At 35.6% G+C, this 21,401-nt stretch overlaps 1 protein-coding gene across 1 annotated transcript in view; it reads right to left on the reverse strand.

Moving 5' to 3' along the window:
- Nucleotides 1-1,591: 1,591 nt before the first annotated feature.
- PCLO (piccolo presynaptic cytomatrix protein) overlaps nt 1,592-21,401 on the reverse strand; it is a 539,133-nt gene continuing 519,323 nt past the window's right edge. Inside the window, exons 24-26 of the mRNA XM_027838890.1 lie at nt 8,119-8,253; nt 7,323-7,468; nt 1,592-1,732 (exon numbers count right to left, since the gene is read on the reverse strand). Coding sequence (XP_027694691.1) covers nt 1,592-1,732; nt 7,323-7,468; nt 8,119-8,253 — 422 coding nt within the window. The remainder of the gene's footprint in view (nt 1,733-7,322; nt 7,469-8,118; nt 8,254-21,401) is intronic.

A 21,401-nucleotide genomic window follows, 5' to 3' on the forward strand; every position in this document is an offset into this window, starting at 1 on the left:
CTTGCTGAAGATTAGACAAGGAATCATTGGCAGAGCTGAGACTAAAACCCAGGTTTCCTGAATTCTAGTACTAGACCATTTTCCACTAGGGTGTACTGCCACCCTTGTGAGTTTCTCATCAATAATTTTTATTACATGATGAAGACATTCTCATTTCAATAGCTTGGATTTGAACTGTTTTGTCCAATATTTAAAGAAATTAATTAGCATATTCTGGTGTCAAAATCCTCACTCAGATAGAATAAAATTTTTAAACTTGGTATTTTGAATAGTCACACTGTACAGTTTCCCAAGTTTCCCATTATGAACTTGACCAAGGTGAAGTACAGGGGGTGGGAGGGTGGTGGGGGAAAGGAGTGGGGGAGCAGAAGCACAATAAAAAGGTGGGCCTAAGGTGTAAGGATTTTCATGCTATGTATATATATATATATAGTTAAAGAAAGATTTAATTACATAAGAGTAAAAGCTCATCCCAATTTAATTAACCACTACAAAGAGACTAATACAAAATTTATTTGAGGGAAATATTTTTGTCTCCTAATATGTCATTCAATAGAAATTAAATCTATAGGATAATGAATTTATTTGTAGTTCCACAAAGAATAGGCTTTCATGCCTTATATGAGCTAGAGCTCATATAAGACAAGTTAAATCTATGTCCTTTGGTACATATAGCCTGTATCATTCAGATAGTCTTCTCCAGAGGCTAAATTATGGGAAAATAAAGAATCTTTTATATTTTTATGATAGGTCCCTGGGATTATTTTGTTTTTGAGGCAAAATTCTTCCCTGCCAAGTCATCTATGTCTGGTCTTCCAGGATAGCAGCTTCATTTGTACAATAAATGGCATTTCCCTTTTCTGTATTCCACTGAAGTTCTACCCTGGGTTATCTTCAGTATAAATCATGCCAGCCTATACTAAAAATGTGCTTTCATCATATGAGTTTCAAGGATGGTACTATACACCATGAAATCCTCTTTGAGCTCATGCTCCAAGGCGTATTTTTTTTTGATTCAGAAAAAATAAAATCCACACCTGTGCCATAACTACAAACAAAGCAGGACGAATCAATCCTGCAATATACTCTTACCATAGTAAATAATCAGAGAGCCTAAGGCGCAGAGGAACTAGTTTTACACTTTTAAAAAAGTGAGATTTATAAAGTCAGTCCTTTGCTTTCACCTCAGATGCTTTTGCATAAAAAAACATCATTTTGCTACATTGCAAACCATATTGATCTTTGAACCACCACTTCCAGCTTCAGCAGAGCTCCAAGTAATCACATCTGCCTTCAGCATTCAACTTCTTTCACAGTTTCCCTTGGTGACCATGAGAAGTCCAATATCAACAAGCCCTCTTTTCTTTAACTTGCACATCCTTTTATTTGGGATCCCAGAGCTTGTTGCTGACTTTATCAACAACAAATTTACAAGGTTGTAGGCCCATCATCTGATCTTCCCACTTGTCTTTTTTTTTCCCCTCCCTCTGAAAGCCTAACTAAACACAATAGTATCAATCTATGGAATTGATTTGATGCTCTTTATAGAAGATAATGGTCTGGAAGGTTCTGAAGCCCAAGCAGACTCTCTTCAGTGTGTCTGAGTAGGACTGACCAAGAGCTTGTGCCAGTTTACTATTCTTTTCCTTAAATCCACTTTGTCAAGCCAGATATAAGCTTCACCAATCAGTGTCTTTTTCATAAACTTCCCTCCATTGGAGACAAGCAAAATCTAGAAAACAAAACCAGTCAAAAATTTACTTCATCTCTTTCTCTAGCATTCGTGTCAATTCAGTAAATAATTTAGCACTTGCTATAAGCAAGTTATTTTAAAGACATTTTTCTCACTGTGGGAGAAAAATGTAAAGAAGTAAAGGGGACAGGGAAGAATTACAATGACTAAGAAATCCTCAGAATACTTTCATGCTTTAAATGAACTTTAATATTTCTTAATATTCTTTGAATCAAACTGTACATCTTTGAGGTTCTGACCATTCCAAACATGAAATCTGTATGCTTAGAATAAAACTGATGTATTAAAACCAATGTAGAGGCTACTTTGCCAAATGTTTTGGTCCCAGATCATGCAATCTGAAATCAACTAAAATATTATTTTAATGCTAGAAGAATTTTGCAAAACTAGATAATGTTGTTTGGTATTTTAATCTTCTGGGATTTGGCACACACTAATTCAAGCTCTTTGCAGATTTTATCTTAGTTATCAGCCCCTGCCCCCCAACATAAATCCTACACTCCAATTAAACTATACAGTGAACATTTCTTGTTTATTGGTGCCACTGTATCTTAACTGAATCTGTAGCATTGGCTTGACATGACCTCCTATGTCCCCTTTATCTATCATTATTTTTGTTATTTATTCATTTTCAGTCATGTCCAACTCTTTGTGAGCCTGCTTGGGGTTTCTTGACAAAGATGCTAGAGTGATTTGCCATTTCCCTCTCCAGTTCATTTTAAGATGAGAGAACTGAGGCAAACAGGGTTAAGTGAATTGCCCAGAGTCCCACAATTAGTAAGTGCCCAAGACTGGATTTGAACTCAGGAAGATGAATCTTCCTGACTCTAGGCCTGGTGCTCTATCCTCTGTGCCACCTAGCTGCCTCCTTTACCTATCAAAAACCTACTAATCCTTAAAGACTCATTGAATACTTACTAACTTCCCAATATTTCTAAGACACTGTACTAGGTATTATGAGACTATAGTAAGACTAGGGATAGTTTACTTTATTTTTCAGTTAGGTCCTGGTATAGGTCTCATCTTTAGCATAATCCTAAGAAGAAAGGGTTGAGGGCAACATTACTCAATGAGTCATATTTCAACCTTCATGAGAACAGAGAAAATATTGGGATTGGTTAGAGTTGTAAGTGGCATTGGGGCGGTAGCATATCTGGGATCAGATGGAGGAGATGGAGGTAGTTATAAATATGAAATAGAGACCTACTTTGAGAATTACCTCCAGATTTGCACCTCAGGGAAGATTGAGTCAAGTAGATATCATGACTTCTTTACTGAGGGGTGCCCTTGTTAAGGTATTAGTTGCTAAATTATTAGCTGTACTAGCTGAAACATTTGCATGCCCTCATTTCTGAGGGTCAAGAAAAAGTAGATAAGGAATCTTGTCATCATGCTTAGATTAAGGAATGATATCCCCTTCCCTCTGTAGTAGGAGTCATCTCCCTTATTGACATTTAAAGATTAGACCAGAGAAATCAGTCTTATGTGTTATACAAAAAGTTGAGGAGGGAGGGAAGGAAGCAGAGTCTCGGTTTCCCTGTGTTAGGGAAAGGCGGATAGGGGTAACAGAGATATCTTTTCCTTCTTGCCTTTCAAGACTACTTTTAAATATAAGTGGAATAAAACTGTAGTTTGGATTAAAATGCACTAGGAAAAAAAAACTTTTAAAAAATTTCTTCCCTACTCAGCCAGAATCCCACCAAGTAGAGATTTATTTGGGTGAAATTGGTACCCTGATAGGACTGATGAGGTGGACTAAGTCATTCAATCTTGAAGTTTAAATTAGTTCAGTCAAAAAGTTTATTAAGTATAAATTATTTCTGTTCAAGGGTTGCATTGTAGACTTCTTGGGACTTGGGGTGGGCAGTATATAAAGTTCACAGAGGACAAAATCATAGGACTTAGAATTCAGTAGGAGAATAAGTTACAAATATGAATAAACTATAACACTAAATAAAAAGTAATTGTATTAGAAAGGTACAAATACAGTTCTATGTGATATCTAAGTGGAACAAGATCATGATCAACTGGTGGATCAGGGAAGACATACTTGAGGAGGTAGAATTTGATTTGGATTACAAAAGAAGGTTAGAATTTCAATAGGTAAAAGGTGGAGAAAGGGGATTCCAAGAACAACAAGTAGTCCAATCTTACTGGCAAAAGAATAGATGGAGGGGAGTGTAATATTTTTGACATCTTGTCACTGCAAAGATCCTAAACATAGTGAATTCCTGTTGTCAAGCCCATTGGCAAAGTAAAAAAAATCATGATCAAGAGAAATTTTGAACTTCTGCCCTGGCTGAGCTCACCTTAGGACTTATATGTTATGATTTGACAAGAATACTGCACTCAAACTCTAAAACATCCAGAAAGGCTGGCAAGGTCAAATTGAACTGATAGTTCTGGGCACAATCTGACTTTTATGTGCCATATGATAAGGATGCATTCAAGGATTTTGGGCAGAAGAATGTCATGACTCCATCAGTTCATGCAGGACTTGAGTCTGGCACTGCTGTAAAGGGTAGATTGAAGGGTATGGGAGGTAATTTAGCTGATTGTAGAAAAACTAGAAGAGAAGCAATGACCGTCCTTGGGTGGTTACAAGAATAGAGAAGAAATAATAGAAGTGAGGAGATGTTGCACAACTCTGACAAGACTTAACTGATGTTGGCACTGAAAAACAATAAAGTCAGAAAGAGAATGGTTGTACAGGAATTGTAAAAAAGTTTATTTTATACATATTGACATTGAAATCTCAGTAGGACTTGCCTACAATACATTATAGGTAGTAGAACCTGCTGGTTTTTAAAGAGGCAGAGGAACTAAAGACCAAATTGTTAATATTCACTGGATTGTGGAGAAAGTAAGAGAGTTTCAGAAAAAAAAAATCAACTTCTGCTTCACTGACTACACTAAAGTCTTTGACAGTGTGGATCACACAAAATGTGGCAAGTCCTCAAAAAGATGGAAATATCAGATCATCTTACTTATCCTTTAGGACAAGAGCTAGGAGCTCAGGGCTGAGTTGATAAATTAATAATTATCTTCTTGGAGGTAATAGTTAAACCATGAGAATGCTCAGGGAAAGAGTGTTGTTGTTCAGTTGTTCAGCCATATCTGACTTTTTGTGACTCCATGGACCATAACACACTAGGCCCTTCTACCTTCTATTATCTCTCAAAGTCTGTCCAAGTTCATGTTCATTGTTTCCACAAAACAATCCATTTCATCCTCTGCCATCCCCTTCTCCTTTTGCCTTCAATCTTTCCCAACGTCAAGGTCTTTTCCCATGAGTCTGGTCTTCTCATTATGTGGCCAAAGTTTTTAAGCTTCAGTTTCAGTATTTGACCTTCCAGTGAATAGCCTGAATTAATTTCCTTAAGTATTGACTGATCTGATTTCCTTGCTGTCCAAGGGACTCTCAAAAGTCTTCTCCAGCACCACTATTTGGAAACATTGATTCTGCAGTGCTCAGCTTTCCTTATAATCCAACTCCATGCACTGCTACTGAAAAAAACATAGCTTTGATTATATGGACCTTTGTCAACAGATGACAATATACAACCTTGTACTCCTTTTCCAGTCTTAAACCAATCAGCTGTTCCATGTTCAGTTCTAACTGTTGTTTCTTAACTCGCATACAGGTTCTTCAGGAGACAAGTAAGATGATCTGATATTTGCATCTTTTTGAGGACTTGCCACATTTTGTTGTGATCCACACTGTCAAAGGCTTTAGTGTAGTCAATGAAGCAGAAGTTGATGTTTTTTCTGAAACTCCCTTATTTTCTCCACAATCCAGTGAATATTAACAATTTGGTCTTTAGTTCCTTTGCCTCTTTGAAAACCAGTCTGCTGATCAAGAGCCAGATATCCTTGGAGAATGAAGTCAAGTGAGCCTTGGAAAACTTTGCTAACAGGCTAGTGGAGGTGACAGAATTCCATCTGAGCTATTAAAAATACTAAAAGATGATATTGTTGAAGTGCTGCACTCAATATGCCAGCACATTTGGAAAACTCAACAGTGGCCACTAGATTGTGAAAGATCAGTTTATGTCCCAGTCCTAAAGAAGGGAAATGCCAAAGAACGTTCATATTACTGAACAATTGTGCTCATTTCACATGCTAGCAAGAGTTATGCGTAAGGAAAACATACGCTTAAGGGCCAAGCATAGTATTTTGGATGACATTAAATTTAAGACATCAGGAAGAGACCAAGGGATTAGCAGACAGACCAAAAAAGAAACTATTAAGAGAAGAAGGAGAATAACTGAGAGTTTGTTGATTTAGAACAAGGAAGCAGAGAGTGAGAAGAAGGATCAAGTGGTCCACATTATCAAATGTCACAGGGATGTCAAAAAATGTAAAAGATCAAAAAATAATAATTAGTGGAAAAGACACTGATGTCATATTCAGGTTCAATCAAACAATTTCTATTGCCTCTAAAAAGTTAAAGGACTTCAGTCAAGTTTATGTCTCAAACTTTTGTCTCAAGCAAAGTCTATTTATTGTGGTATTGGAGAGTGCAGTAAGAGCTGCTGAAAAATAATTGGAAGAGAAATTTGCTTTGATGAAAGGTTTTGAGCAGCTTGTCATTAATAATGAGATCAATCTACCAATCAATCAATCAATAAGCATACCTGCTATGTGCCAAGCATTGTGTTAAGCACTAGGGATATAAATTAAAAACAAACAAACAAACAAAAACAGAAACAAAAACAAAAAAGCCCTCTAAGTCTCAAAAATTTACATTCTATCGGGGAGACAACAAATATGCTATAGTGTAACAGGCATGTTTTTTCAGGAATTCTTTTGGTTATATAGGTTAGACTCGGTGACTGCCGGGTTCCTTTTTGACTCTGAAATTCTGTGATTCTATGTAAAAGTTTATATAGAATAAATACTAAATAGTATAAAAATGAGATCATGGGATTTTAAATTTAAGACTAGGAAAACCTTATAGTTCTTCTAGTAATTTTTATATGAAACTCAGCTTTGGGGTATGCCTAGTTTTAGCTCTCTGCATCCCCATACATTGGAGTGGTGTAGCCTCTTTTGATTGGCTACACCACTTATATGATGGGGGCTCCATGTTAAGTAACCTGCTCATATGCAGGGTTACATAAAGATGAAGAAATAAAGTTATGGTGAGAGAATAAATAATTTGCTCAAGGTTTGACAGGCAATACAGGCTCCTGAGAACAGATTATTACATTTTCAGTGTGAGCATTACACCTTGGAAATCAGCAAACGCTACAAGTCAGAGCCTGAATTATTGTTTTGTTGATTGTCAGACTTAAGAAAATGATAGAGAAAAATTTAATGTTTGTTAAACTTTAAAATGTTTCCTGGGCACACTTTTTTTTTCCAGAGAGCCAGTCATGAAATATTTACCAGCACATTGCTGGTCAGATTTACTGTTTTATCTTTAAGAATGAGCTTTTATTTAAATATGGCTAAGTCAGAACTCAGTGGATGTAAAGATATAATAAAATTATTTTTTAAAAAATAAAAGACAAAATAATTTAAAAAAAAATCCACCACACAAACTAAAAAAGTTGTAGAGAATTACCTGAAGAGAATGCCCAGCAGGACTCAGGCTAAACCTAAATGTTTCATTGAACGAAGGCTCCCGATCATGCCTACACACTCTAGTCTTTTTCTTGATCACTCTTTTTTGGGTAGAAATGTTGACCACATACAGCTTCACATACAAATCTGCCAATAAGAATTCAGCTTGTTACATTTGCTGTCCCATTAGACCAATAATACTAAGAAACATTTCTTTTAAAAAAATAGTACTTTAAGCTGTGCAAAAGGCCTTTACATAATTTTCTTATTTGATCTTCACAGTAACCCTAGGAGATAAATAATACTATCACTATCCCCATTTTACTGATGAGGAAACTGAGGTTTGAGAGGTTAAAGTGTTTGTTCATGGTCACACAACTAGTAAATGTCAGAGGCAATATTTGAACTCCAATCTTTCCTGACTCCCTGTCCAGATTGCTTTCTACTATAATACCTACCTCTACAAACTTTCCATTATCTAACTGAGGAATTAAAATTTTATAGTGCGTCTTGCCTGAATTCTGCATGAAATTTATAATCTCATTACAATTTACATCAGACAACTTAGGTATTAGAGTAAGTTACACCAATTTTCTCAGAAAACAGATTTTTTTTTAGTATGTATCAGTCTACATGCTTTAAAATATCAATAAATTAAGCAATAGCAATATGTTTGGTTTACATTCAACTAATTTAAATTTTAACTAATTTTAGTTTTCATTGAGATGTGTCATATCCAATGTCCTCAAATGTTCTTTTTGATATATTGACCTGTTTAATTCTTATAAAATAAATACCTGGTAAATGATCAGGAGATTTAAATTTGTAGGTGATGTTTCTGCACTGAAGGATCTCAACTATTAGCTGTTCTCCATCTGTTTTCATTTCCTTTTTCAGGGCAATCTTGATTTCTCCCATTACTTGAGTTTTAGCTGGAACAGGTAATGCACAAACTTAAAGAAAATGCAATATCTGTCATTAACAAATGCTTGAAATGAATAAGATTACATTGCAGATCACAGTCACACTTTGTTATCAGGAATTGGTAATTCAGTAACTTCTGGAAAATGTGACCATATTTATTTATCATTAATCCTTCTCATAGGAAAGACACTTTTATACCATGAAACCCAAATCACGTTTTATTCACATTTCTTATAACTGAAGTGTTCCCAAAGACAAGAGGCAAAAATGTATTTCTGGGGATATAAAAGTGATACAAAGTGAGCTCTGAGCATATGTGCCTGCCAGGTACACTGCCAGTGCTTGCCATCACAGTGAAAACTGTCTAGGTTCCACACTCTTCACACTTCTTTTTGCATAGGGCTGGGGTATGGTGGAGAAACTTTGACACGAGTTATGAAGGGCACAGTAACTGTTAGGGTGGAGATGGAGAAATTATCACAGACTTCATGTATATGGATTACTGCCACCAATTTTTTTGTTGGAATTTAGGCAATCTGTTGATTGCAAAATTTGATTAATTACTTTACTGAGTTAATCAGCTCCTTGACTGGCGTAACCTTGATGTTGTGAGGTTTAAAGAAACTTAGGTATATATCCTGTAACAACTTTTGATTACTTTGTCTACTTCCTCCAATAATCAATACCAGCATTCAAATGGAAACCAAGTGATCTTCCATAGTCTTCCAATTTAGTGCTAAATTGGGACCAGCACAAATTTTTCAGATGTAAATCATGATTACTCAGTGGTCAAACATAGGAAGCATCTTGAAATCACTACTTTAGAATTATTTTAAAGAGCAATCAGGCTGACCAATGTGTCAATGGGGCAAGCCTCTTTATCTAACAGTGAATCTGAGATCTCCAGAGTCGTGGTATACTCTCCCAACAATTAATTTTATTTTATTCTCTGGCATCATGCATAAAATATGTATAGATTTAAAAATTCATCATGAAGTCATATAAAAAAAGCCATTCAGTGGGATCCAATATTTGTCATTAACAATTACATCTTGTGTGTTTATCCTTTGATTATGTATTTAACAATAAAGGCATATTTGGATATGTTCATTTAAAAAAAGTTGCCTACACATATAACTTTAATGTCATTCACTTTATAAATGAAGAGGCATGAAAGCATGCCCATATAAAGGTAGAATAGTTACACTAACTCAGAGATGACATACATAGCTCATGTCACACAGTGTCTTTTTGTTGTTACTGTTCTTATTCTTTATTTAAGCTCATTGGACAGACAATTCCTCTCTATTGGTAAAACCAATAAGAAATTTCTAGTTATATAATTTTTGTCACCACTATGTTCCTACAATAGTGAACAATATTACAGCATGCAGTTTTAGAAACTAGAAAACTATAAGTCAACTAGGAAGATAGTAATCATTTTATCTTGAATGATGTACAGATGCGCCTATAGAGTAAAGAGATGACTCTCCGATTGGTGTGTTGCCTTGTTACTTCATAGTCACAATTCAGATTCTGAAATATTTATTTTCTTCTATAGAAGTCACTCTATTTTCTGAATCTGAAATACCAAACAGTTTGATAATGTGAAACAGTAGCTCTGAGATTTGTAGCAAGTTGACACAATAGATATATAGCGTTGAACTTGGAGACAGAGGCTTGAATTAAAATCCAGCCTTAGATTCTCCCTAGCTACGTGATCCTGGGCAAGTCCTTTGACCTCTTGCTAAGTCTCAGCTTTCTCATTTGTTAAATAAGGTTAATGGTAGCACCTATTTCACAAGATTATTGTAAGGATCAGATGAGATATTATGTGTAAAACACTTTGCAAACAATAAAGCACTATAAAAATGGTATCTTTTATTGTTACTTTAAAGTGTTAGTAATTGTACATTCTGGCTTTACTTTCAGTGGTCTTGCTGATTATTGCTGATCCAATACAGGAAAAAAAATAGCTATAGTTTAATTGGCATGAAGAAGGATTAACTCTATTGCATCACTATAGTTCCAAGAATAGTAATTAGTAACTATATTTTAGCTTTACTGAAGAAAATATTGTGCAGTGACTATGGGAAGAAAATTCTATACATAAAAATGTTGATATGGATATGCTTCAGAGTACTTTTCCAGTATAATGAAATTGAAATACATATGTTATCAATGAAGATGCAAAATTAGATTCAATAACCAAATGTTAGCACCAATAGACATAAAAACAACTTCAGGAAAGTTTCAAATCTGTGCACAATATAATCACGACTATTTATCAAGAGAATCATGCCTAAAGTTTTAAATTAACATCAAGAAGGGCTACTGTACCTTTCTATAATAAATCCCTCGGTGGCTTAATCAGTGAAAGAGTGTATAGATCCTGTATTAGAATGTCCAGTATTCAATTTAATTCAATAAGTGCTTTTTTTTTTTTAGAGTTCCTACTGTGTACTGTATAATGTCAGCCTCTTTGTTCTTCATAGGCATGGTTAGGTTCTCTGATCACATGGTGTTATCACATCAATCAGAAAGTATTGGGCTTATCACTCTGGTAGATGTAGTATATACAAAGAAAGTTTAGCTTGGTCTTTACCCTCAAAGAACTTATAATCTACGTAGGAAGAAAAGATAACAGACATGAAAATGCACACAATAGGACAATATATAACTGAGGGCTGAATTGGGTATTACAAATAATAGCTAACATTTCATAGTGTTATCTCATTTGATCCTAAAAACAATGCTGTGATGTAGGTACTATTATTGTCCTCATTTAACAGATGAGGACGCTTGGCTTAGGAAGGGTAAGTAACTTGCCCAGTATTGCACAGATAGTGTCAGAGGCAGGATTCAAACTCAGGTCTTCCTGACTCCAAGTCCAGTGTTCTATCCACTATGCCACCAGCATGTCTAAAAAAATAAAAGTGAATGTAAAGAAAAAGAAGAAACTAGACCAATGTGGGAAATTTTTGTTGTATTTTTCAGAACTCCTATTAATTATTATATTGTCTGAACCTAGTTTCATGTGTCTAGAAAATTGTTTAACCCAAAAGTTTACTGTAGAGATCAGAGATGCTCCAGGGAAGTGGAGAGTTTTAAGGAATGCTTAGATTCCTTATGTCCAGACCAAACCCCTACATGGTGCTTGTTTTGGGTCTGTTTAAGCTATGTTTTGGAAACACCTGGAGCTTGTGTTTTTTGATATACTATATTAGATTGAATGTTTATACTTACCAGCTGACATATATCTCAAACTGCCCTTTTCTGGAAACTGCCTACAGCCTATGTGAGACCAGTAAGACAAATGTCCTTACCCTGCTTTCTAAACTCAATATGATGTAACTTCACAAAGACTCAAGGAAGGGGTTTTACCTTTTCCACCTCTCTCCTTTGCCAAATAATCTAATAAAATTCTTCCTAAAACTTTTTTTCTTCAGATTTTGGGATTTGTTCTCACAATTAACATCAACTACTGGAAAAGGCAAATTTGAGAAAATGGTGTGAAATAAGATTAGATAGACATGGTGAGGTTACATGATGAGAGGCAATGATAAACAAGTAGAATTTAGCACTGATACAGTAAGGGTTACAGTAGATTTAGCTCTTTTAAAAATAATAGCAAGATAGCTAATATTTATATAGTGCCAAGTCAGGCACTGTGCTAAGTGCTTTATGATTATTACCTTATTTGATCTCCACACCAACCCTGGGAGGGTAAGTGCTATTATTATCTCAATTTCACAGATGAGGAAACTGAGGCTAGCTAGCCCTGAGTCACACAGCTAGTATGTATCTGAGGAACTACTGAAGTGGTTAAAATATTTTAGGATGAATTGTAATCACTGCTTCCGTATAGTTATGAAAGTCTAGGGTATAGTATAATTGGAATGTGCTGCAAACTAAGAAATGATGAATATGAAGAACTCAGAAAACAATGGGAAGACATAAATTGGTAAACGGTGAAGTAGACTAAGGAAAACAAAATATGCAATGACTATGACAATATAAATGGAAATAATAAAAGCAATAAAAAGATAAATGAAAATTAACCCAGTGAAGTTATAGTGAACAAGCTTGTCTCCAAAGAATAAATGTGAAAATGAACTTCCCTCGCTTCTTTGAAGAGGTGGAACACTATGAGTGTGAAAGCCTGAACTTATTGTTAGATTCAGTTAATTCAATCATCAGTTTTGTTGGAGTGCTTTTTAAATCTTTCCTATTTTTGAGAAAGTAGTAGGAAATGATACATTTAGAATTGAAAGTTATATGAATTTTTTAATTACTAACATTTTTAAAACTGATAGCTGGTGAGGTGAGTCTTGGGTAGTTCTTGGTATCATAGAATCATAGTATTCAAAATTGAAAGATAACTTAGAAAGCATCTAGTCTAACTGACCCTTTTGTTTTATACACAATAATAGTGAGGCCCAGAGAGGGTGTCCTTGATGAAGATATGAAAACTTAACAGCCTTCCTAAACAATATTTTATGGCAGATGCTATGTTTTTGGTTCCATGGTTAATTAAAAGATGTAGTGAATATAAGATCCTATTATATTTATTCTTTATTCTATAGAGAAACACGTTTGATGGGGTAGAACAACCTACCACTTTAAGGCTCTCCTCCAACAACATGCAACACAACAAAATCATACAAGATCCCTTGTCAGATTTAACAATAGAGATAGCTTTGTTCACTGACTAATTATTACCACCAACTGAGACATACATTGTGTACTCAATCAAGCTATTTGTTGCTATCATGGAGAAGGTCCAGTGAAGAGTCCAAATGGAAGAGCTACTTCCTCAATGCTCCCTTTGGTGAAACCTTTTAAATACCCCCATTTGTAGATGATATTAGGTTGACTGCATTATATTCCATAGTCATTCAAAAGAGTTTGACAACTATCCACAGGAAAAAAAAAAACGAATGGTTGAAGCATACCTCGGACTACGATATGGAATTGGGTGCACAATTTATAGTACTGATCTCTGTATACATAAATCTTGGATAGACACTGAAAATGGACAATAAGCTAGTCCCAGAATTTCACTACCAGAATTGTCCCAGAATTTACTCACATCATTTCCTTTAGGAAATTGTGTAGTTTTTTTTTCTTTTTTGATGACCCTAATAAGCAAAGGGACATTTTAAAAAATGTCAATATTTCAGTACTGTTGTATAGCTATAGGACATAGATCAATCACCACACTATCCTAAAAACTGAACTTCTAGATCACTAAAATGTAGAGATGAATGGTGAATCTGAGTGGGCTGTAACAAATGAAAAATGAGGCAACAGTGGAAAAGGTATCATATGATCAGGAAAAAATAAAAGCTGGGCCAGAACCAAGAAGCAACATCCGTGTACCATTTGTATACTCATAATTTCAAGAGAACTTTCTTCTCATGTTGAGTGGAACCCACCTTTCTCTACCCATTCCCAAGCTTTAACACTGCCATGGCAGATTTAAGAGCAGATAGGGATAGGTGTCACAAATTGGGCAGTAATGGATGTATTCAACTCTAGATCATTGGAGGGAGTATCTAATACTTGAGATCACAGACCCATGGAAGTAATATATGAATGGTGCATTGAGGAAAAAAAAAAGCTAAAGATACATTGCAATACAGGAAAGTAGGGATAAATTTACTCTAAACTGTCACTGAAATGAGAAAAAATTATCTTATACTAGAGGAATTCTTCATTTGGTTCATAAAACACAAAGGTTTTGGGAGCCTTGGGAAAACTTAAAACTGAGTATCTGAGTTGTACATAGTACTTGCATAATAGATGGCCATGAGTGAATGGATGATTCTTTTTATTCCTACTCTTGTGAGACAACTTTGAATGTTTTTCTAGTCTTTAAGTATGTTTCTAATGGCACTATTATCCAAAAAGTTTTGTTTTCCTGTCTGTTATGGTATTATTGCTTATCTCTATGGAACTAAGGACAGAAAGGAAAACTGACCAAGAATGAATCACTAAGAGCCATTCAGAAGATATTTGTGTAGAAAACATCTGAAACAAAGTCTTTGTTGAAATGGTTTGTGTAGTAGACCCCACTTCCTCCTCCCACATATATCCCTTAATTGTCATATCTGCCTAAGACTGTCATATTTTAATGAAATTTCTTAATATTTTAGGACAAGAAATTTAAGCTTTCAAAGTGAGAAATTAAAGGTTATAAAAATCACAGTATTGCAAAATTAGCACGGATCTCTTTTTCAAACTATACCCAAACCATGAATCTGTTTTTACCACTTTATCAATAAAAGATTAACTAGCCCTTGATGAGGTCTTGAGGTTTAGGGATGCTGAGACCCTGAGATCATGACACACAGGTCCTGCCCAAAAGAATTCAACCCAAGCCTTCTTTCAGCCAAAGACAAGGTTTATTAAAGATCTGCCATATTAGCCAGACTCTTAAAGAATCTGAGCATATATGAGCTATTGACTAGATTGTAAATATCTGAGCACCTTAATGGAGAAAAGATGGACCTTATACACAGAAAGACTATGGGAGGAATTTAGGAGTGGCCAAGTAGTGGGGGATGGGGGGGGAGGGGAGAGACTGTAATAGAACAACCACATGGTAAAGGGAGAATGAAGCCTAGAAAGGATTAAGGGTGGGAAGTGGGTGAGGGGGACGGTTAGGGAGGTAAAGCAATGGAGGGCTAGGCTAGGTCAAGGGCAACCTGAGAATTGAGAGATTGGGCATAGGCACAACGAAAGGCCAATAGATGGGATTATGACCTCAGTTGAACACCAGAGACCATCTTGATCAAGTGGGAGACTTCAAGGACAGTCCAAGGGATTTCTAGGGATTGTAGAGAAATGGGGCCCAAATTGGGACAAAGGTCTCAGCTTGGGCCCATACCCCATCACTTTCACTAAAAGAATATAAAGAACATAAAAGAATTCTGTGCCCAGAAGCTCATTACTGCCTTAGGCTGCCCATACCATTTTTCGACAGCTCCAATCATAATGAAAGTTTTTGTTATAAGCTCAAATCTACCTGGCCATAATTTGTATTCATTGCTAGTTCTTTCCTTTTTTTTTTTTTGCCCAGGGGTCACACAACTAGTAAGTCTTGTGTCTGAGGCTGGATTTGAACTCAGGTCCTCCTGACTCCAAGGCCAGAACTCTATTCACTGTGCCACCTAGCTGCCCCTAGTTCTTTCCTTTGATGTCTAGCATAATAAGTATATTACTCCTTTCACCTAATAGTCCTTAACAAATTCTCATGCTCTTCTTACCACCCAAACCCAAAATCTTTTTTTCTCCAAGATAAGTATCTGTAGGTTTTTTAACCAATCCTAGCACAGTATATGTGGTTTTAATTCTCACTATTCTGGGTTTTGTCTCTTCCAAAATGTGTCACCCAGAATTGGACACCACAGGGTAAAAAAAAAAAATCAATGCTGCAAGCAATCTCATAAAGTCTTTATACTAAAATTCTTCCTCTTCTCTCCCCTCTCCTCTCCTCTGCCCTTACCTGAGGGTGTTCTGCCCCAAAGAGGGTAAAATTTGATGGCCACCTAATTAACTTAGAGTTTACTAGCTATGTTTCTTTCTCAAAGACCAAGCCTTAAACCTAATTCACTCTGGATCTCTTGGTTTGGACAACAATAGGTCCCTGCCCAAGCACCACTTACTGGTTATTTTTTGGGCCCTCCTGGCTCAGTTTCTATTTTGGCCTTCCCCTCCCCCTCCTTCTTTGGTCTTCCCCTCCCAGTTTGATTTTTTTTTAATTAAAGGGGCCATCCCTTGACTCACTTCTTAAGGAGGCCTATTCACTGAATGGCCATTGCCTCACTCAAAGTGAGAACTTGGAAAGACCGTAGCTTAAAAGGGCCAAGGTCTCCCACTTCATCCTGAGCCATCTCCAGTCAATATCTGATAGATATCTGGCCACTGGACCCAGATGGCTCTGGAGGAAAAAGTGAGGCAGGTGACCTTGCACAGCCCTGCCTCACTTAAATTCAATTTAATGCCAGTCACGTCATCATCTGTCTGATCTTCTTTGAGAATGAAGGACAAACCACAACACAACCAAACCTTCATTTTACACTTGAGGAAAATGAGTTCTGGGAAGGTTAAGCACAAGGTCACACCATAAGTGGTAGATCCAGTATTCAAACCCAGGTTCTCTAATAAAAATTTCAGTGTTTTCTTCATTATACAGAAACATCTAGACATCTAGGTGGTAGAGTGAAAAGCACTAGACTTGGAGACAGAAAGCATTGAGATCAAAATCTCCCTCAGTCACAAGCAATGTGTCCACAGATAAACCAATTAATAACTTCGATCTTCTTAACTGTAAAATGTGGATGGTAATATCACCTATAATAGTGGGTTAGTGTGAGGATCAAATCAAATGAGATATATGTGAAGCATTTGGAAAACCTTAAAACATTATATAAATATTAGCTATTATTATAATATAATATAATATTATATAGAATATACTCTGTCTCTCATACTCAAGCTGTGTCTGATCATAGCCTCCCTGACTGGGAAATATACCTTTAATGAATTTAAGTAAAATATTATTCCAGGAATATGGCTATAGCTTAGCATTTTTAATAGTTTTTTTTTTTTACTTTTGAAAACTAACTAGACATTGATTTGCCTAAAGAAGGAAACAAGAAAAGGGAGGCTACAATAAGACATCTGTTTCCTAGTTTTCTGAATAAAACTAATATGAAGCCTGTAATATTTTTCTTGATTGTCTTTTAGATCATTTTTGTGGGCCATCCATTCATATGAACTTAATCACAGGAAAAAGTATCATTTTTCCTGAATGGAACAGTTAAATCAATCAACATCAGTAGTATCTCTTTCTAAAATGATGAGTACATTAAACATCCACATTTTATGAGAATTTCCCAACACTTCCTTAGTGACTAGACTTTAGGCATCCGGCAGAATGAAAAATAAAATACAGTTTTGTCCCCAAATCTTACTGACTTTAAAAGAAAGCTTAACAAAATATAGTAATATATTCTATTTTGGGTTCCCACTCTCACTGTTTCTTATATTAAAGATATTTCTTTGTGGTTACCTTACACTGTTGACTGATCCTATGCCTTGGTATTTCTCAAATGAAATCCTTTCTTACTCTATCTTCTCTTGCACACATAGAGTTGATTTTTTTTAAACTCAAGTGCAGAACTTTATGGTTTTTCTAATAAACTTCATTTTATTAGCTTTAGATCAACCTTGTAAATATTTATATCCATAGCAAAATATTTTAAGATCTCAATTCCATCTAGAGTATTAGCTATTTCTCCTAGTTTGCTATTATCAGAAAACTGACTGAATGTACTGACAGTTTCTCCAGCCAAGTTTGTGATAAAATATTGAGCAACACAACACCAAAGACAGATTTTTGTCACATTCTCTCTAAAGGTAAATTTCCAGATAGCTGTTGCTCTATTAATACTTTTTGGGTCAAGACATTTAATGAATTCCAAACCAACTTAACTATATCCAATCTGTTTAGTCAATCAAGAAGCATTTGAGAAAAATTCTTACTATATTCCAGGCACTAGGTTAAGTATTGGACTACAAAGAAAAGTCAAAACACAGTACCACTTCAAGGAGCTCACATTCTAATGGGAAAGACAACGTGAATATAACTATTTATATATACATTATAGCTAGATTGTACAGTACATGAAGGAAAAGAATAGGTAAGAACCCTGAAAATGTAGAAAGATGACAGTTTGAGGAGGTCATTAAATGACAAACAGAGCATTTTATATTTTATCCAGGTACCCCTGGAGTTTGTGTGTGTGTGTGTTGGTAGGGGTGGGGTTGGATGACATAATCATATTGATGCTTTAGGAAAATAGAGGATAGATTGGAATGCAGAGAGACTTGAAACAAGGAAACTAACTAATAGAAGACTATTGTTGTAGTCCAAATATCAGGTGCTAAGGTCCTATGCCAGAGGGGTAACTGTGAGTTTGAAAAAAGGGACATAGGTAAGAGATGGTATAAAGGTAGCAATAAGGGGGCAGCTAGGTGTCGCAGTGGATAGAGCACCAGCCCTGGAGTCAGGAGTACCTGAGTTCAAATCTGACCTCAGACACTTAACTCTTACTAGCTGCGTGACCCTGGGCAAATCACTTAATTCCACTACCCAGCCCCACCCCCCCAAAAAAAAGTAGCAATAAGGAGACGACAACCGATTAGTTATATATGGCAAGTGAAACTGAAGAATCAAGGAGGACACCAAGGTTCTGAGCCTCGGTGATGGGAAATTGTAGTGCTTTAACAGTAATAGTAAAATTGTGAAGAAGGAGAGTATTTAGGGGGAAAGATAATCACAGTAATTCTGTCTTAGACATGTTGAGTTAGAGGTACCTATGGAACACTGAATTCTAGATGTCCAGAAGACGTCTGGTGATTCAAGACCAGAGATCAAGAGAGATGTTAAAGGGCTATGGGAATCGCTTGTATAGAAATGATAGCTGAACCTACGAGAGCTGATGAGATCATGAAGTGATATAGTATATATTATAAGAAAGAGGGATGAAGGTAGAGCCATGGGTGATATCCATGGTTAGTGGATATGACCTGGATAAAGATCCATCCAAGGAGAAAGAGAAGGAATAGTCAGACATGTAGAAGGAGAATTAGGGGACAATGTCATAGAAAACCTACAGAATAAAGAGTATCCAGGATGATGGGGTGATAATGGCAAAGGCTTCACAGAGTTCAAAAAACATGATGACTGAGGGAAAAATTCATTAAGTTTTGCAGTGAAAAGGTCAATAGAAGCTTCGGAAAGAGAAGTTTCAAGTGAATGATAAGGCTGTAAGACAGATGTGTGGTTTAGAAGCAAGTAAAAGAGAAAGTGGAGATACCTAGTGGAGGAAGCTTTTCAAGGTGTTTAACTGAAAAAAAGGTGGAGGGAGAGATATAGGATGATAATGAATAAGAATGATCAGAACAAGTGAGAGCTTTTTATTTTGTTTGTTATCGTAAATTGTGTTTGTCTCCAAAAAGATCTAAATGAAATAAATGGATCTAAATCTATGTAGATCTAAATGGAAAAAGTACACTTCCTGAATTGTGATAGCAATTTTTCAACCCCAAAAGGTACAGGTACCTAGTGTGGGGATATGGTAGAAAAAGTTCAGAAAGTCAGGAGAGCAGCCAAAGGAGAAATGAAGACATGGATGGTCTGGGTGTCCTTAAAGTAGAGCTTCTGGGAGGAACCAGACAATCAGAAGGACAGCAACATGTAGAAACAATTTTTAAGTGCTTCTTAAAGAAGTAAAGAAGAACTTAAATAACTGGAGGGATATTCATTGCTCATGTGTCTGCCATGCCAATATAACAAAACTGATAACATTACTGAAATCAATTTGCAAATTAGTGCTTTACCAATCAAATTGCAAAAACTATATATTACAGAGTTAGACAAAATAGTGTCAAAGTTTATTTGGAGGAACTAAAGATTTAGAATATCAAGGGAAATAATGAAAAAAGTAAGAATAAAGAGGAACTAGCACTTCCAGATCTCAAACTATATAATGAAGTATTATTTTTTTAATTGCCATTAGTCAAAAACATAAAAGAGCAGCTCAATTAAACAGACTAGACAAGGATTCTCCAAAGAAAGCATCATGAAGACAGTATAATAGCAGAGCCCTTCAGTCTTGGAACTATGTATTTCTTTAACCATCTCTCTCTCTCTGTCTCTCTCTTTGTCTCTCTCTCTCTCTCTTTCTCTCTCTCATACACACACACACAGGCACACACACTCTCTTTCATTCTCATTCTCCCTCTCTTTCTCCATCTCTCCATATATATATATATACATATATGTGTATACATATATATCATGTACATATATGTATACCCACATATATCTTTCTCCTGGGTACTTTAAGTACATACTCATGTTTCCAATTAGGATGTTTTGTTACTATTGTTCTTTTGATGCCATCGCTGTAAATATCTTTGCTTTGAGCCAATTGTATTTACCAGCTATTTTTAAAGGTAAACTCAGTGGTGAGGGTTCCTAAGAGTTCAGAGCTATGGATTGCCTTGATCCTGGAGGTAGTTACTGACCTGGGTACCTTGCCTGCAACATTTTAGTTTGGAGAGAGTGCTGTATTTGTATTGATCTGAAATTGGCTTCTCCACTCTCTCTTTTTTCCTCTCGCTCTCTCACTCTCTAGCTCTCTCTCCCACTGTGTGTGTATAAAATTGATTAGATGTAGGAATGATTGGAAGTTAAGAGATCAGCTAGAAGACTGCAGCAATAGCCTCACCATTAAGTTGGCACAAATTGAGATTACTTTAGTATTCCTAGTATTATTTTCATTATTATTTATTGTGCCACCAAATCTAAGCCTTTTGAAAATCCCTTCTTCAACCATGTAAATTAAATTATTGTAATCTTGTGCAGTTTAGTATTTTTCTTTAGATTGAATTAGGTATATAATGCAGTGTAGGCTGGTTTACTTCAATTAATGAGTAGAAGCCCTTCTAAGGGCTTCTCTGCCTTTGTTTAGAAAATATCTTATCCTTTTTTCTTACCTAGTTTAAACTGGCCAAAGTGGGTATATTCAAATATGTTTCCTGTTTTATGGGCCTTTATAGAATGTTGTGTTCCCCTTGGCTTTTAGGAATCAAAGATAACCAAAGAAACAGGCAAATAAAACCAACAATAACAAAAAAGATACCCAATATCCAATTTTTCAAAGTTACTTAAGGACTTGATTTCTCAAGAATAAAATATATTTGATTTTTCCTGGAAATAAAGAGTACCACTTCAATAGACAAATCTAAATACAATAAAGGCTATAGAATATAGCATTTACTGTTGTTTTTGGAATTCACCATAAAAAAAAGCAATTGTGCATTGAATATGCTTGCTATTTCTATATTGTGGACAGTCTACAAATGTGCAAATGTGCAAAATATCAAATTATGCATTTATTAAAAATTAAATAAAGCTACAATCTCTATGATTGGGACTCAGAACCAATACAGTTTCAGCTGAATAAATGCAAAAGATAGAAAACCATTCATTTGCCATTTTGAGGGAACCAGAGGAGTAAATTTTATTATTCTTTTGAATGTAATGCTGCAGTTGATATAGTAGAAATGTTTGCTTGGG

This window comes from Vombatus ursinus, unplaced genomic scaffold, assembly GCF_900497805.2.
Source record: "Vombatus ursinus unplaced genomic scaffold, bare-nosed wombat genome assembly UNPS02014830.1, whole genome shotgun sequence".
Taxonomy (NCBI): domain Eukaryota; kingdom Metazoa; phylum Chordata; class Mammalia; order Diprotodontia; family Vombatidae; genus Vombatus; species Vombatus ursinus.